Genomic DNA, 18,937 nt, shown 5'->3' on the forward strand with positions numbered 1-18,937 from the left:
GTGTGGGCGGACTGGAGTTCTGACGTCACATAAAACGCCCGCATTAACCCAATACAATGTCATGAGTAAATGCGGGCTATTCTTTTGGTGTTGAAATCCATAGTTTTTGATAAAAAAACGTTTTTATGTTAAGTCAGAGCTCCAGTCTACCAGTGGAGGCTGCTGAGGGGACGACTTCTCATAATAATGGCTGGAACAGATACAATGGAATGTATTTGATACCATTCCGCTCCAGCCATTACCACAAACCCGTCCTCCCCACTTAAGGTGCCACCAACCTCCTGTGCAGTCCACCCTCACTGGTCGCTGCTCAACTCCATGGTAAATCGTGGAGTTTAGTTTATTCGGCTAGTTTGTTACTTGTCACCATCCTTGTTTGTATAGTGGTTATTCATTACCTAGGGCCCAAGGGTGAGCATGAGAGTTTCTTGGCAGTAAACATAGGCCTACATGCAACAGCAGACACAGGTAATCTAATGTTATCTACCTGAGCTGTAATGTCCAGGTGTAAACAAGCTTCCATATGCCACTCCTTAAAAGGCGACTGCACCACAAATAGAATAATGAGCCAGATATTTCACCGGATGTATAAATGTAAAGTTTTCTGTTTCCAAAAGTAGAATCTGTAACAAACAGAGTGGATTGTGTTTTGTAGACTTTACCCTTTGCCACAGTTATTGTGCACTTCACAGAGTATGCAAATAAATGCTAGAACGCACCAATAGGATCTCACTAGCTCGTGCTTGGCTCTGCCCACCTTCATGCTTGTTCTGCCTACTATGATTAATTTGCTCCCATTGGAAACGACGGGCTCTGGTCTATCTTGGGTTAGTTGTAAAAATCTTTGACTGCATTTTTATGGTATAATGGCGGTCCGCAAACAAACGTTTAATATAAATAAACCCCTTCTAATTTCAAACAAACTCTCCCCATTATTATAATTTTTTTTGTCATTTAGCAGACACTCTTATCCAGAGCGACTTACAGGAGCAATTAGAGTTAAGTGCCTTGCTCGAGGGTATGTCGGCAGATCATTCACTTAGTCGGCTCAGGGATTCGAACCAGCAACCTTTCGGTTACTGGCCAAACACTCTTAACCGTTAGGTTACCGCCCCCTCCCCAAAACCCTCCCAACCCCATCAAACTTATCTCTATCATGCTGAGACAATTAGCATTTCAAAAATCATGTCGACAGTAACATGTTACTCCTAATAACTGTTGCCAATAACCACAATAATCTTCAACCTGGCATTTCTGCTTTCCACAATCCGAGTCGTGTTGATAACCTTTCCAATGAAAGCTATGAAGTCACTTTTATTTACTATCAAAGTGTCCTTTTGACACAGCACATTTATGGGAACAAGATTTCCAAACAGGCCTCGAAACCATGTCAGGACTAGTAGAAGCACCAGTTCTGACAGTAGGTCCACTTACTATGGGAGCAACCATGGTAGCTCCATCAGTCCGCCTATAGTTCTACCAATCTGTCTTACAGCCTCTGCATATGAGACATCATGATTCTATATCTCTGGGCCTCTCCAGCCTCTCTCTGCACCTGGCATCCACCAAATGCTGCACTGTGTTCCACCCCACAATTACAACACTTAGCCTTCACATTGTTCCCACAGTCACCGTAATCATGTTCCCCTCCACACTTTTGTTTTCTTTACACTGAGCAGCTACATGTCCCATTCTTTGGCATTTAAAACACCACAATGGGGATGGGACAAATTCTCTGACATTTAAACTAAGGAATCCAATGCAGTACATTTTCAGACAAAACCTTCTCAAACACATGGCTTTTGATCTTCTTCCCATTGAGAGTTTCTATTTGAAGAATCTTCCGCTGCTGACCACAGAATATTAGCAGTCTACCATTTCCAATGAACCAGGCTAGTTTTACTTCACCTATCTCTTTCTTTACGTTAATGGGATAGGGTGTAAATGCGGCCCTGTGGTCACATCAAACACCATCACAACTTTAAACTCCGACACATCATTACTCTTGTTTCCTATCTTCACCCTCTTCACGCTCTCTGCACTAGAAGCACCACTGCTTTCAGTAGCATGGTCTCTCTTTCTCCTATTACTTTCCACTACAGACCATTCAGGTCCTTGACACTCATTCTCCCAAACCATATCATCAGAACTATCAACCATATTGATCGCATTCCAGCGCAGCTGTTGCTTCTCCAACCTTCTCTCCATATCCTCCATCGCCGCAATAAATTGCACAATGTACTGTAAATGAGACAAATATTTTCATGTTGCACAATTTTTCATTTTCTTATTAAATGCGTTCAATATTTGTACATGCATTTCCACAATTTAATTTAAAATTGGAGCTATTGGAATTTTTACATATTGTTCCATGTACATTGTGTAATTTACCAATGGTGCCTAACTAGCCCCATAAGGATATCCAAAGTCAACCCAAATTTACCACAGGCATTACGATTGGGTCGTGTACAGCTGCACTTAGAATGGATGATTACTGATGTGCTGCCAGCTGTGGGCATGTGGGCAGGATTGAAACAAACCCAACCTTCATATAAGTTGTGATGCAGTCACGAGCACAAGTCTCACAAAACTCTGTTTTGGACACGATTGACTTTATGACCGTAATTAACCTATTTACACATTGTAGTCAATTTCGATAGTAGAATAAATGTTTCTGACTCATATCGATGCCACAAAGGCTTTCTAAATGAGGAGTTGTTTTTTAGAGGCAGTTGCTCTTTAAATCCCACATCATGCAGATAAAGTATTTCTCTATAGATATTCTCATGTTACACCTGGAAGGGAGCCTACATGATGTCTCTCATTCATTGAGCAGTAGCCCTTACTACTTTTTGTGGGTCGTTTTTGTGTGTGGAGAATTTAGGGTTATGTCCCTGACATCATATCGGATACAGAATGATCTCAACTGCAGTATTGTTTTACTGTACACATGACTGCATAAGGGTTCTGTAATGAAAATCATGAAGGGACACCAAGTTCATAGTGTCCTTTGACAAGGATGTGGGAATCACATTATCCAGGAGTTTTGTGATGGTTTATAGGGGATTGGTGGGGTTGAAGTGTTATAAAGGTATAATTAACTCTACAATCATTGCTTTATTAACAATTGCTTAGACAAACTCTACTTATAGTTTCTCTATGTTTTTGAATGATAAAAAATGTTATTTAATGATATTAAAGCTGTTATTGGAGTCATTATCTGGTGATTTAATGTAGTATCTTTATGATGATAATGGATGTTGGGGCCACTCTGTGTATGCCTATATAGAAAGAGAACAGCGTATGAGAGGACGCACCTGGGTGTCAGAATTTACAGAACCTCTCAGAGTCATATTGATGTTATGTTCTGGGCTAATAAGGGTTATCCTATAGTTTTGTATGTTTAGCTTGTGTTGGAGAAAACGCCCTGATACTGCGAGGTGCCGGCTGAAAATAATATTTGTTTTCAGCCGGCACCTCTCAGTATCAGGTTTTTTTTCCCAAAGAAAACACGCAGAGAAAGACATTTACCACCAGGGCTTGTGTGACATCATAGGTCATGAGCTGCAGTCTTCAGCGACGCAGTCGGTCTCATCTATGGCCTCAAGAAGCCTGGGGTAGTAAAACATTAGACCTAATGTTGGGCCTACGTGATGTGTTGGACTGGTTTGTAAATATAATAATAATAATATGCCATTTAGCAGACGCTTTTATCCAAAGCGACTTACAGTCATGCGTGCATACATATTTTTTTTGTGTATGGGTGGTCCCGGGGATCGAACCCACTACCTTGGCGTTACAAGCGCCGTGCTCTACCAGCTGAGCTACAGAAGACCACCGTTGTGGGTTGGCTGTGATAACTGTGTCAAATCACAATGGAAAGCTATTTACATGGCTGTGTTTGTGTGTGTGATGTTGGAATCTTTTAAATATGTTCTTAGCTACAGCGGCTCCCCCTAGGGTACACTAAAGTGTTAACATTTGTTTTACTGCTGAGGGGCAGTATCTACAGTTGAAGTCGGAAATGTACATACACCTTAGCTTTTCACAATTCCTGACATTTAATCCTAGTAAAACTTCCCTGTCTTAGGTCAGTTAGGATCACCACTTTATTTTAAGAATGTGAAATGTCAGAATAATAGTAGAGAGAATGATTTATTTCAGCTTTTATTTCTTTCATCACATTCCCAGTGGGTCAGAAGTTTACATACACTCAATTAGTATTTGGTAGCATTGCCTTTAAATTGTGTAACTTGGGTCAAATGTTTGGGTAGCCTTCCACAAGCTTCCCAGAATAAGTTGGGTGAATTTGGGCCCATTCCTCCTGACAGAGCTGGTGTAACTGAGTCAGGTTTGTAGGCCTCCTTGCTCGCACACGCTTTTTCAGTTCTGCCCACAAATTTGCTGTTGGAATGAGGTCAGGGCTTTGTGATGGCCACTCCAATACCTTGACTTTGTTGTCCTTAAGCCATTTTGCCACAACTTTGGAAGTATGCTTGGGGTCATTGTCCATTTGGAAGACCCACTTGCGACCAAGCTTTAACTTCCTGACTGATGTCTTGAGATGTTGCTTCAATATATCCATATAATTTTCCTTCCTCATGATGCCATCTATTTTGTGAAGTGCACCAGTCCCTCCTGCAGCAAAGCACCCCCACAGCATGATGCTGCCACCCCCGTGCTTCACGGTTGGGATGGTGTTCTTCGGCTTGCAAGCACCCCCTTTTTCCTCCAAACATAACAATGGTCAATATGGCCAAACAGTTCTATTTTTGTTTCATCAGACCAGAGGACATTTCTCCAAAAAGTACGATATTTGACCCCATGTGCAGTTGTAAACCGTAGTCTGGCTTTTTTATGGTGGTTTTGGAGCAGTGGCTTCTTCCTTGCTGAGCGGCCTTTCAGGTTATGTTGAAATAGGACTTGTTTTACTGTGGATATAGATACTTTTGTACCTGTTTCCTCCAGCATCTTCACAAGGTCCTTTGCTGTTGTTCTGGGATTGATTTGCACTTTTCGCACCAAAGTACGTTCATCTCTATGAGACAGAACGCGTCTCCTTCCTGAGCGGTATGACGGCTGCGTCGTCCCATGTTGTTTATACTTGTGTACTATTGTTTGTACAGATGAACGTGGTACCTTCAGGCATTTGGAAATTGCTCCCAATGATGAACCAGACCTGTGGAGGTCTACAATTTTTTTTTTGAGGTCTTGGCTGATTTCTTTTGATTTTCCCATGATGTCAAGCAAAGAGGCACTGAGTTTGAAGGTAGGCCTTGAAATACATCCACAGGTACACCTCCAATTGACTCAAATTATGTCAATTAGCCTATCAGAAGCTTCTAAAGCCATGACATCATTTTCTGGAATTTTCCAAGCTGTTTAAAAGGCACAGTCAACTTAGTGTATGTACATTTCTGACCCACTGGAATTTTGATACAGTGAATTATAAGTGAAATAATCTGTCTGTAAACAATTGTTGGAAAAATGACTTGTGTCATGCACAAAGTAGATGTCCTAACCGACTTGCCAAAACTATAGTTTGTTAACAAGACATTTGTGGAGTGGTTGAAAAACGAGTTTTAATGACTCCAACCTAAGTGTATGTAAACTTCCGACTTCAACTGTATATAGTACTGTAGTGTGGCTCACTGACTCTGGACAACCTACATGTGGCAGGGACAGGCTATGGTCCATGATCCCTCGGAGTGGCTCTGTGAGTTTAAAGCAAAAGCAGTTTAAGACAATTCTAGAAAAATATAAAGTACATATTCATTACACTCCTAGTAAGTCCACATGCATTGTAGGACACATGCAGTGTAGTTCACCAGTCCCAGTTTAATTAGCCTACATTCTAGGGGTGTAATGGTTAACTAAATCCACATACCTCGGTTTTTGGGTCATGATTCACATTTTTCGGTACAGAAGGAGGGAACACATTTTTATTACATTTAACTGCAGTAGATCACTGCATTTCATGTGTACCGCATCCCATGAACCAAGGTTCCATACCTTATGGTTCGAATAGGTAGGCTACAGTTAGAGACTTACTACATTCTTTTTACTAATGACTTGGCCGTTTCAGGAATACAGTTCCTTCTCATGTAAAGGAACATCAGTAGTTTAACAAAAGATGTAGGACAGGCCTACCTATCTCTCATCTGGCTTTACCTGTAGGGATGGTCACTTATAGGATGCAGTTTCCGTGACCTGCTTGTAACCCTGTTTACTCAGGAAAGGTAGGCCTACAGGTCTTAGAACAGGTGTGGAGAACTCATTTAGACAGCTTGGTAAGATAAAAGATGAACTGAATGGTATTTTCCCTCACTACTCTTGTCCAGCACATTATCATGATCTCCAGATATGATGCTTAACTTGTAAGTAAGATCAACAGCGACTTCCTGCCACAGTTACACTGTGTTTTGGAGGGTGACTAAAATGTTGTTTGATTAGTAAATTTGGAGAGAAAACGTTAACCCTTTATACTTGTGGGAATTTACCTATTTGGATAGGCAAACATTTGATGTTTCTTACAGAAGAAATATGAAAAGCATTTGCATAAGTATGGTAGCAATTGAAAGGAAACATTTGGAAGATTATGGGAAAATTATTAGACCAAAGTTGAGGACACAACACTGGACTGAATCCAAACATTACACTGTTGATTTTAGGGCTGACCCCAATTAGTCGACTGCTCTATTGTTTGGTCGATAGGCTGTTGGTCGACCAATATTTTTTTTGTTGAGCAGTAGCAAATATATATATATTTGTGCCCATCTCAGTGCACTAATACATTGCAGAGGCCTAGACTAAAAGCCAATTTATGCTTGACCCGAAAATGTGGTCGGAGGCATGCAGAGGCCAAATCAAACTCTGTACAGCATTGCTGTGCGCCTCCCAAATTTTGTAACAATACGGAGGGCTCTGTATAGCTCCGCATTGACATGATTGGTTGACAATAGGTGGGGGCGGTACATCCTGTATAAACACAAACTCACTTCCTTGACAACTTCCTTCACAACAGCTCTGCGCTGCTCCGCGAAGTGCAAGGAGTATGAATGCCCTGACTTCTACAAAGGCTGTATCACCGTAAATGCTGCACGGCCAATGCAGATGTCAGATTGACCATGCAGCGCCCAGATGCACAATGCACTTCTCTCTCCAGAATGTGCTCTCTCCCACCAATTTATGCACATTAATTGCTTCATAACTTCATTGTTTGAATTGTTAGCGTTTGATTGTTAGTGTCTATCGATTCCCCATTACATACAGTGGGGGAAAAAAAGTATTTAGTCAGCCACCAATTGTGCAAGTTCTCCCACTTAAAAAGATGAGAGAGGCCTGTAATTTTCATCATAGGTACACGTCAACTATGACAGACAAAATGAGAAAAAATTTCCAGAAAATCACATTGTAGGATTGTTTATGAATTTATTTGCAAATTATGGTGGAAAATAAGTATTTGGTCAATAACAAAAGTTTCTCAATACTTTGTTATATACCCTTTGTTGGCAATGACACAGGTCAAACGTTTTCTGTAAGTCTTCACAAGGTTTTCACACACTGTTGCTGGTATTTTGGCCTATTCCTCCATGCAGATCTCCTCTAGAGCAGTGATGTTTTGGGGCTGTCGCTGGGCAACACAGACTTTCAACTCCCTCCAAAGGTTTTCTATGGGGTTGAGATCTGGAGACTGGCTAGGCCACTCCAGGACCTTGAAATGCTTCTTACGAAGCCACTCCTTCGTTGCCCGGGCGGTGTGTTTGGGATCATTGTCATGCTGAAAGACCCAGCCACGTTTCATCTTCAATGCCCTTGCTGATGGAAGGAGGTTTTCACTCAAAATCTCACGATACATGGCCCCATTCGTTCTTTCCTTTACACGGATCAGTCGTCCTGGTCCCTTTGCAGAAAAACTGCCCCAAAGCATGATGTTTCCACCCCCATGCTTCACAGTAGGTATGGTGTTCTTTGGATGCAACTCAGCATTCTTTGTCCTCCAAACACGACTGAGTTGAGTTTTTACCAAAAAGTTCTATTTTGGTTTCATCTGACCATATGACATACTCCCAATCCTCTTCTGGATCATCCAAATGCACTCTAGCAAACTTCAGACGGGCCTGGCCATGTACTGGCTTAAGCAGGGGGACACGTCTGGCACTGCAGGATTTGAGTCCCTGGCGGCGTAGTGTGTTACTGATGGTAGGCTTTGTTACTTTGGTCCCAGCTCTCTGCAGGTCATTCACTAGGTCCCCCCGTGTGGTTCTGGGATTTTTGCTCACCGTTCTTGTGATCATTTTGACCCCCACGGGGTGAGATCTTGCGTGGAGCTCCAGATCGGGGGAGATTATCAGTGGTCTTGTATGTCTTCCATTTCCTAATAATTGCTCCCACAGTTGATTTCTTCAAACCAAGCTGCTTACCTATTGCAGATTCAGTCTTCCCAGCCTGGTGCAGGTCTACAATATTGTTTCTGGTGTCCTTTGACAGCTCTTTGGTCTTGGCCATAGTGGAGTTTGGAGTGTGACTGTTTGAGGTTGTGGACAGGTGTCTTTTATACTGATAACAAGTTCAAACAGGTGCCATTAACACAGGTAACGAGTGGAGGACAGAGGAGCCTCTTAAAGAAGAAGTTACAGGTCTGTGAGAGCCAGAAATCTTGCTTGTTTGTAGGTGACCAAATACTTATTTTCCACCATAATTTGCAAATAAATTCATTACAAATCCTACAATGTGATTTTCTGGATTTTTTTTTCTCAATTTGTCTGTCATAGTTGACGTGTACCTATGATGAAAATTACAGGCCTCTCTCATCTTTTTAAGTGGGAGAACTAGCACAATTGGTGGCTGACTAAATACTTTTTTCCCCCACTGTATATCACCAGTAGTACATTTACCATTAATTCCTATAATTTCTAATCTACAGTGTTTGTTTGGTTACGGCATTTTCTAATGCATTCAATATATTATTATTCCAGTCTTTTACCGTTCTCATTGTCAGAGAGGACACATTGTTTGCAGAGTGCACAACCTATGCTACACTTGTGAGAAACACGTTTTGGTTTATTTCATTCCTTTTAGGAGTTTTGTCAATTTAGTTATTGTCTTTTGTTTGGAGCCCTCCTGTCAATGTTGAGTAAGGACGCGCACCTGATTACACATAGACAAAAAACATGTGTAAGGGGTTTGATTGAGAGGACTAACTGGTATCCACACACCTCTCCAAAGTGTGCAAAGTTCCTAGGTCATTTTAATACACTTTTATGACTCAGAGACTAAGGTGCTTTTTTGAGCTCTCCTAGCTGTGTCGTTGAGGAACTAGACCAAGCACACTTGTAGTTATTTTGAACACAGCCCTGCATCCCCGCCATCACACAATTTAATGCTGTTGTTTACACAATTAATTTCAAAGCTTGTTCTATTGCCAACATGACTAGCTAAGTTATCAAATACAGTCTTACAGTGTTATGCTTTTACAGAGCTATTCAGAGAAACTGATCATAATTTTGATGCACATAGAAAGGAGTCATGCGTGCATTCAGGTGCGTGTTCTGCTGCAAATGTTCTTCACAATAGACTTTTAACTGTACATCAAACAGGGATCATAAACGTTCACACTGTATATTACATGTTTTATGTTCTGGAAATGTGAAGAACACATTTGGACTCACAGGTGTTTGGCTTGCTTGTATGACATCAAAGCGTTATTTATTATAATCATCAACGTCTCATCTTTCAAAATACATAGAGTCCTCTTAATTTATAGCATTTCCTCACTCAGACAACAAAACATTTTCAAAAGTTGCCCAATTAGCAGGAGGGATGGGGGCAACTTCTTGTTGCATGCAGTGCTCAAGTTCAGAACAACTGTCAGTCAAAACCCATACAATTAAGGCGCTTATCAGTGCCCAAATTTGCCATTTTCAACCCGGGTACGAGTGTAAAGCGTTAAGGAGATTGAAGGAGATCTGTTACTCACTTGTCAGTTATGAAATGAATTTAATTGATGGAGAGGATAATCTTCTTAGTTCTTTGCAATTCAAGGGATAGCTATGTTTACGCCAAATTAACAAGATGCCAATGTCAGCCGTGGACCAAAACCACATAACCCTCTGTCATAGTCCATAGACATTTGGCCTTGTGAAACTGATATTTATTTGCAAATTGTGGTCCTAGCCATGCATGCCCATATCCCAGAAACACATACCCAAATACATGCACAAACACACACTCCCCTTACACATGTAATGTAGTTATTCCTGGAGAATGCTCCTGTGCCACAAATAATTGTCTGGTTTGCAGGATCAGTGATGAATTACTGACTCATGCTTGTGGTTTACAGCCTCGCTCAGAAGCCATGGCTTCACTGGGGTCCAAGAATCCTGGAATATTGACCTCTCATAGCCATCTGCTGTTCTATGAGACACATCCCCACATGCTGTGGAGGAACACAAGCAAAGACACTATGTAGGGTCATGTCCCTGACCCAGTCCATGAGACCATGAGAAATAATAGTCCATGGATAAAAAGATGATAGTTGGAGCTGTATTCAGTGCAGCCTTCTCTATTTTTACAAATGATTTGCCACTGGTATTACACAAAGCTAGAATGACTATGTATGTGGGTGATTCTAAATGTCAGCACCCAAAGCCAGTGAGCTTTCTGAAATTCTAAATAAGGAGTTACAGTCAGTATCAGAATGGGTGATTATTAATAAACTGGTCTTAAATACATCTAAAACTAAAAGCATTGTATTTGGTTCAAAACATTCTCAAAGACCTACATCTCAACTGGAGTTGTACATAAAGGGTGTGACATTGAGCAAGCTAAAGGTATAACATTGGAATGTCAATTATCATGGTCAAATCATATTGACAGAATTGTTGTGAAGATGGGGAGGGGTCTGTCTGTTATAAAAATATGTTCTGCGTTTTTGACACAAATCAATTGTACTAGTTGTTCAGTCTCTGGTCTTGTCCAATCTTGATTACTGTCCGGTAATATGGTCAAGCGCAGCAAATAAAGACCTAGCAAAGCTGCAGCTGGCTCAAAACAGAGCAGCACACCTTAACTGCACATACAGAACAAACATCAACAACATGCATCCCAGTCTTTCCTGGTTGAGGGTTGATGAGATTAACTGCTTCTCTTCTAGTTTGTATGAGAAATATTACTGTGACGAAAATTCCAGATTGTCAGCACAATCAAATAACATTCAGCTCAGACACCCATACATACCCCACAAGACATGCCACCAGGGGCCTCTTCATAGTCCCCAAGTCCAAAACGAATTCACGGCAATGCACAGTTTTATACAGAGCCATGATCGCATGGAACTCCCATCTTCAATTACTCAAGCTAACAGCAAAATTACCTTTAAAAACCAGATTAAACAACAGCTCATGGAACGGCAGGGACTATGAGAGGACAAACACATGTAAACACATAGTTTTTTTGTTGTATTCTTTGTATCATTTTTTACTTGTATTGTTTGTATGTCATTGTATTTTACATTTGTGTGACTGTCCTTGTCCATCAGTGTATCAGTGTTTTGTTACTTGTTATGTTTTGTGTTTTTTTGTGGACCCCAGGAAGAGTAGCTTCTGCAAAAGCTAATGGAGATCCTAATAAACGAATAATAACACCACGGGACCAAGGGATCACTTGTATATGGTTGTTGTGGGTCATGTGGGGTTAATTTACCTGGTTGGTTGAACTGTTGTTTGTGTATCACAGTACGTTTTAGTCAATAATCACCTTTGGGTGCAGCAAAACAGTGAGCTGGCATTGCCTTTCATTATATGCACCAAACCCAGAAAGGCTTTAAGAAATCAGAGTGAATGTGTCCTTTCTTCCTGTTAGGCATTCCATAACGTAATTATATGAGATCCTATGACCTCACACTACCACTATCTGTGGCCTCGGTAGCATCCGACTCCTAAAATATAGAGGTGTTCTCATTGACAAAGTCTATTGACAGGATACACACTTACACAGGTGCTCCTGCTGAGTCATGAAATAACCCCCTAACCCTGACTAGCCTTACATTAGTCACTCCACCTCTCAACAGCAGGAAACGGAAGACCCTGTCACCATTGGGCCTTTGATGCAGTGTTAACTGTGGCAATCTGTGGCAACATGCAGGAATGCTCTGAGGCACATCTGCAGACACATCAGTGCCAGGAAAGTGTCTAAATATGAGTGTGTGCTCTTGGGAATGACTGTGCATTAGGTGGGTTTGTGCCAGTGAATATCCCAACTTATGTAGGTTTAGTACAGTAACGTGGTGCCTCGACTCATCAACCACATGTATTTATTGTAGATTGTGACTGAAGAGTTGCTGATGTTTTGGGTGTAAAATGCATTCGCTCCATACAAGGAGGCTTAGGGACAGCCATACACACTACCAGTCAAAAGTTTGGACACACCTACTCATTCAAGGGTGTTTCTTTAACTTTTAGTATTTTTTACATTGTAGAATAATAGTGAAGACATCAAAACTATGAAATAACACATATGGAATCATGTAGTGCCCAAAAAAGTGTTAAACAAATCAAAATATGTTATATTTGAGATTCTTCAAACAGCCACCCTTTGCCTTGATGACAGCTTTGCACACTCTTATCATTCTCTCAACCAGCTTCACCTGGAATGCTTTTCCAACAGTCTTGAAGGAGTTCCCACATATGCTTAGCACTTGTTGACTTGTTTTCTTCACTCTGCCGTCCGACTCATCCCAAACCATCTCAATTGGGTTGAGGTCGGGGATTGTGGAGGCCAGGTCATCTGATGCAGCACTCCATCACTCTCCTTCTTGGTAAAATAGCCCTTACACAGCCTGGAGGTGTGTTGGGTCATTGTCCTGTTGAAAAACAAAAGATTGGCCCACTAAGCCCAAACCAGATGGGATGGCGTATCGCTGCAGAATGCTGTGGTAGCCATGCTGGTTAAGTGTGCCTTGAATTCTAAATAAATCACAGACAGTGTCACCAGCAAAGCACCATCACACCTCCTCCTCCATGCTTCACTGTGGGAACTACACATGCGGAGATCATCCGTTCACCTACTCTGCGTCTCACAAAAACAAGACGGTTGGAACCAAAAATCTCAAATTTGGACTCCAGACCAAAGGACAGATTTCCATTGTTCTAATGTCCATTGCTCGTGTTTGTTGGCCCAAGCAAGTCTCTTCTTCTTATTGGTGTCCTTTAGTAGTGGTTTCTTTGCAGCAATTCGACCTTGAATGCCTGATTCACGCAGTCTACTCTGAACAGTTGATGTTGAGATGTGTCTGTTACTTGAACTTTGTGAAGCATTTATTTGGGCTGCAATCTGAGGTGCAGTTAACTCTAATGAACTTATCCTCTGCAGTAGAGGTAACTCTGGGTCTTCCTTTCCTGTGACGGTCCTCATTAGAGCCAGTTTCATCATAGCGCTTGATGGTTTTTGCAACTGCACTTGAAGAAACTTTCAAAGTTCTTGAAGTTTTCCAGATTGACTGACCTTCATGTCTTAAAGTAATGATGGACTGTCATTTCTCTTTGCTTATTTGAGCTGTTCTTGCCATAATATGGACTTGGTCTTTTACCAAATAGGGCTATCGTCTGCATACCCCCCTACCTTGTCACAACACAACTGATTGGCTCAAACGCATTAAGAAGGAAACAAATTAACTTTTGACAAGGCACACCTGTTAATTGAAATGCATTCCAGGTGACTACCTCATGAAGCTGGTTGAGAGAATGCCAAGAGTGTGCAAAGCTGTCATCAAGGCAATGGGTGGCTACTTTGAAGAATCTCAAATATAAAATATATTTTGATTTGTTTAACATTTTTTTGGTTACTACATGATTCCATATGTGTTATTTCATAGTTCATATGTCTTCACTATTATTCTACAATGTAGAAAATAGAACAAATAAAGAAAAACCTTGGAATGAGTAGGTGTGTCCAAACTTTTGACTGGTACTGTGTGTGTGTGTGTGTGTGTGTGTGTGTGTGTGTGTGTGTGTGTGTGTGTGTGTGTGTATGTATGTATATATATATATATATAACAAACAGAAAAGGGGAGGAAAATGTCTGTCATTGGAATCTCAGTCATCAGCTATGCATATCAAATCAAATCACATTGTATTTGTCAAATGCTCCATAAACAGGTGTAGACTAACCTGTGATGATTACTTATGGGCCCTTCCCAACAATACAGAGAGAAGAAAAAATTAATTATTGAAAAATAATAACACAAGGAATAAATACACAATTGCATATATACAAGGGGTACCAGTACCGAGTCGATGTGCAGGGGTACGAGGTCATTGAGGTAAATATGTACATATAGGTAGGGATAAAGTGACTAGGCAACAGGAAATATAATAAACAGTAGCAGCAGCATATGTGATTAGTCAAAAGGGGTCAATGCAGATAGTTAAATAGTAATCAATAGGTACCCTGACTAACAATTTTGGCTTGGGGGTAGAAGCTGTTCAGGGTTCTGTTAGTTCCAGACTTTCTGCATCGGTACCGCTTGCCGTGCGGTACCAGAGAGAACAGTCTATGACTTGGGTGGCTGAAGTCCTTGACACTTTTTAGGGCTTTCCGCTGACATCGCCTGGTGTAGAGGTCCTGGATGGCAGTGATGTACTGGCCCGTACGCACTACCCTCTGTAGCGCCAAGCAGTTGCCATACCAAGCGGAGATGCAGCCAGTCAAGATGCTCTCAATGGTGCAGCTGTATAACTTTGTGAGGATCTGAGGGCCCATGCCAAAACTTTTAAGCCTCCTGAGGGGGAAGAGATGTTGTGCTTTCTTCACAACTGTGTTGGTGTGTGTGGACCATGATAATTCCTTAGTGATGTGGACACGAGGAACTTGAAGCTCTCGACCCGCTCCACTACAGCCCTGCTGATGTGGATGGGGGCGTACTCGGCCCTCCGTTTCCAGTAGTCCACGATCATCTCCTTTGTCTTTTTGACGTTGAGGGAGAGGTTGTTGTCCTGGTACCACACTGCCATGTCACTGACCTCCTTCATATAGGCTGTCTCATTGTTGTCGGTGATCAGGCCAACCACCTTCATGTTGTCTGCAAACTTAATGACGGTGTTCGAGTCGTGTGCGGCCTTGCAGTCGTGGGTGAAAAGGGAGTACAGGAGGGGACTAAGCACGCACCCCTGAGGGGCCCCCGTGTTGAGGTTCAGCATGGTGGATGTGTTGTTGCCTACCCTCACCACCTGGTGGTGGCCCATCAGGAAGTCCAGGATCCAGTTGCAGAGCGAGGTATTCAGTCCCAGTGTCCTGATCTTAGTGATGAGTTTGAGGGCATTATGGTGTTGTACGCTGAGCTATAGTCAATGAACAGCATTCTGGCGTAGGTGTTCCTCTTGTCCAGGTGGGAGAGGGCAGTGTGGAGTGCAATAGAGATTGCGTCATCTGTGGATCTGTTGGGGCGGTATTCGAATTGGAGTGGGTCCAGGGTGTCTGGGATGATGGTGTTGATATGAGCCATGACCAGCCTTTCAAAGCATTTCATGGCTACAGATGTGAGTGCTACGGGGTGATAGTCATTTAGACGGGTTACCTTGGCGTTCTTGGGCACAGGGACTATGGTGGTCTGCTTGAAACATGTAGGTATTACAGACTGAGTCAGGGAGAGGTTAAACATTTCAGGGAAGATGCTCTTACTATGCGTCCTGGTAATCCGTCTGGCCCTGCAGCCTTGTGAATGTTAACCTGTTTAAAGGTCTTACTCACATTGGCTACGGAGAGCGAGATCACACAGTAGTCCGGAACAGATGGTGCTCTCATGCATGGTTCAGTGCTGCTTGCCTCGAAGCGAGCATAGAAAGAAATGAGCTAATATGGTAGGCTCGTGTCACTGGGCAGCTCGCGGCTGGGTTTCCCTTTGTAATCCGTGGTAGTTTGCAAGCCCTGCCACATCCGACAGGCATAGTAGGATTCGATCTTAGTCCTGTATTGATGTTTTGACGTTTTCATGGCTCGTCGGAGGTCGTAGCGGGATTTCTTATAAGTGTCCGGATTAGTGTCCCACTCCTTGATAGCGGCAGCTCTAGCCTTTAGCTCAGTGCTGATGTTGCCTGTAATCCATGGCTTCTGGTTGGGATATGTACATAAGGTCACTGTGGGAACGTCGTCGTTGATGTATTTATTAATGAAGCCGTTGACTGATGTGGTAAACTCCTCAATGTTATCGGATGAATCCTGGAACACATTCCAGTCTGTGCTAGTGAAACAGTCTTGTAGCTTAACATACGCTTCATCTGACCACTTGTTTGAGTTTTTGCTTGTAAGCAGGAATCAGGAGGATAGAGATAGGGTGAGGGAGAGTTTTGTGTGCGTTTCTGTGTGTGGACTAAAGGGGATGAAGAGTATGTTCGCCTCTAGTTGCACAGGTGATAAGCTAGTAAAAAATTAGTTAAGACGGATTTCAGTTTCCCTGCATTAAAATCACCGGCCAAAAGGAGTTTGTGGTGGTAAATAGACAGCTACAAAAAATATTGGTAAACAGTATGGTCTCTTGGTAAATAGTATGGTCTGCAGCTTATCATGAGGTATTCTAACTCAGGCGAGCAAAACCTTGAGACTTCCTTAACAATAGAGATCGGCACTAGCATTAGAGATCGGCACTAGCTGTTGTTAACAAAGAGACACACACCTCCCCCTTAACCTTACCCGAAGCTGCTGTTCGGTCATGACGATGCATAGAAAAAACAGCTAGATGTATGTTATCCATTTCCTTGTTCAGCTACAACTCCAAGAAACATAGGATATTACAGTTCTTCAGCTCCCGTTGATGGGATAGTCTCGAACGGAGCTCATCCAACTTGTTCTCTAGTGATTGTAGGGTAGAGGCGGTTTATTTACTTGCCAACATAGTCTCGTCAGGGAGCCCGTTTGTTTAACTCTCTTGCGCCGTATCTTCCTCTTTCAAGTCCCGGGGATTAGGGCCTGGTCCGGAATGAGCAGTACATTGCCGACTTGTTGAAGTAGAAATCTTCATCCAAATCGAGGTTAGTGATCGCTGTTCTGATGTCCAGAAGTGGTTTTCGGTCATAGGAAATGATGGTGGAAATATTAACCAAAAAAAAGGATAAGATCAGGATAAAAAACACACAAAATAGCAGAATTGGTCAGGAGCCCGTAAGACGGCAGCTATCCACTGCAGCGCCATCTTCTTCCACATACAGTAGTAGGCATTATGCTGAGAACTGAAGCTCACTTCAGTCTGAAAATTTACTTGAAAACCACTAAAAATAAGTGGTTGCCACAGAAGTCGTCTCCCAGTCTTTTTCTCATCCCTCTCATCACCTCTGTGTGTCTCCCACCATCTCTCTCTCTCTCATCAGAACGGTCCCTCCACAGGGTGATGATGGGACTGAGCAGGACCTTGTCAAGGAGAGCAAAGTATATCAGTGTGGGCGTCAGTGGGCATGTTTGCAGAGTGGCCTGGTGGAGGTTAACAGAACACTAGTGGCTGTCCGCTGTGCTGTTCAGGCCTTGTGATACTGCCGGTAGGGTTGACTGGCGCTGTCCATGTACTAGAAAGCTGGGTTTGGTTTGGTAGGAGTGGAGTCTGTGGTTTGGCTGCAGGCTGGTCTAGCAGTTACAGCTGCCTATTTGGTGTCTGGAGGCTGAAGATGCATAGCTGTTGACAGGAGTTATAGGAGAAGGAAACGAAGCTTGGCCTAAGGGGAAGTGTCATGGATTAGATTGAAAACAGGAGAAGAACTAGTACTACACTTTTAAATTATAGCAGTTTACCTAATTACAATGGACATAATTTTTTAAGAAATGAAGGGTAAGGGGTTAGACAGGGTAAGGATTGGAACAATCGACTGTCATGCCTATCGGGTGACGGTAACCCGGGCAACAACTGAAAGCATGACGGAGGGCATTTCCATCCAGACTCCACCCTCTGGTCTTGAAAGTCCTATGGATAGGAGAGTGGGAGTGAACTAACCTACAAAAGTTCCCTCCCTAAATCTATATGAAACCCATCTGTGGAATGCGCACACTCCCTCTCACACTCCCTCACTCTCAGTCACGTAAGTCGATTAAGTCAATGCTCCTTCCTGTTTTTCTCAAGTTCCCTCTCTGTTTTGTTTCTTGTTTGGCTAGGTTGGGCTTAGTTGGAGCTCCAGGAGAGCGTGTACTGAAGGAGGGCTGAGCAGAACAACATAGTTGCTAGAGAGGAAGGGCTGTTTCTTTGAAAACCTTTACAGGACTTTTTAAGCAAAGTTTTGAGGGCGCCCACGAGATTAGCCCCCAGGAGTAGCCGAATGATGCAATGGGGGGTTGTTGAGTAGGGGGCAGGGAGGTGGTGAGTGTGCCTGGGAGGTGGAGGGAAGAGGGTAGGAAACACTGGGGCGCTGAATTTAATATTCCTGTTAAAGAGTAAACGTCACACACATCCTGACCGTAGGAAAGGAAAGGAGAGGGTCTTGAGGAGCATGGAAGCACTGAGGGAGTCTTTTCTGCATTTGACCTTTCAGATGTCCACGTACAAGAGAGCCACTCTGAATGAAGATGACCTGGTAGATTCCAACAGGGATGAGATCTACCCCTCTGGCATGCAGGTAGGCACAACTATTCCTTCGTATAAAAATAATGGAAGAGCTCTGACACATGCCAAGTCTGTCTATACGCACTCATTCTGCTGCTTCTGTTGTTATGTTATGATCTGCTTGCATTGAATGACAAATTCCATTCCAAAGAAATGAATAAGCATTGAGCTAATCAAATTCCAGATATTCTATTGTCTTTGTGAGGACTTTGAGCGTCATGGTATTTCCTGAGAGCCTGCTATTCTCTGTCAGCCATGTGCTACATTTAACATTGAGGGCTACTTGAGGAGAAATACTATAATCTGCTGATGCTGAGGCAAAACAAACTACCCTTTACAGAGGCCCATACAGTATCTGTA

At 42.5% G+C, this 18,937-nt stretch overlaps 1 protein-coding gene across 3 annotated transcripts in view; it reads left to right on the forward strand.

Moving 5' to 3' along the window:
- LOC121575376 (endothelin-converting enzyme 1) overlaps nucleotides 1-18,937 on the forward strand; it is a 43,099-nt gene that overhangs the window by 614 nt on the left and 23,548 nt on the right. The window contains exons 1-2 of one of the 3 annotated variants that reach the window (XM_041888441.1): nucleotides 18,030-18,059; nucleotides 18,507-18,590. In XM_041888441.1, the coding sequence (XP_041744375.1) occupies nucleotides 18,507-18,590 (84 nt within the window). In that variant the 5' untranslated portion in view covers nucleotides 18,030-18,059. The other 2 variants (XM_041888440.2, XM_041888439.2) reach the window with 2 other exon arrangements.

The sequence above is a fragment of the Coregonus clupeaformis genome, chromosome 10 (genome assembly GCF_020615455.1).
Source record: "Coregonus clupeaformis isolate EN_2021a chromosome 10, ASM2061545v1, whole genome shotgun sequence".
Classification (NCBI taxonomy): Eukaryota; Metazoa; Chordata; class Actinopteri; order Salmoniformes; family Salmonidae; genus Coregonus; species Coregonus clupeaformis.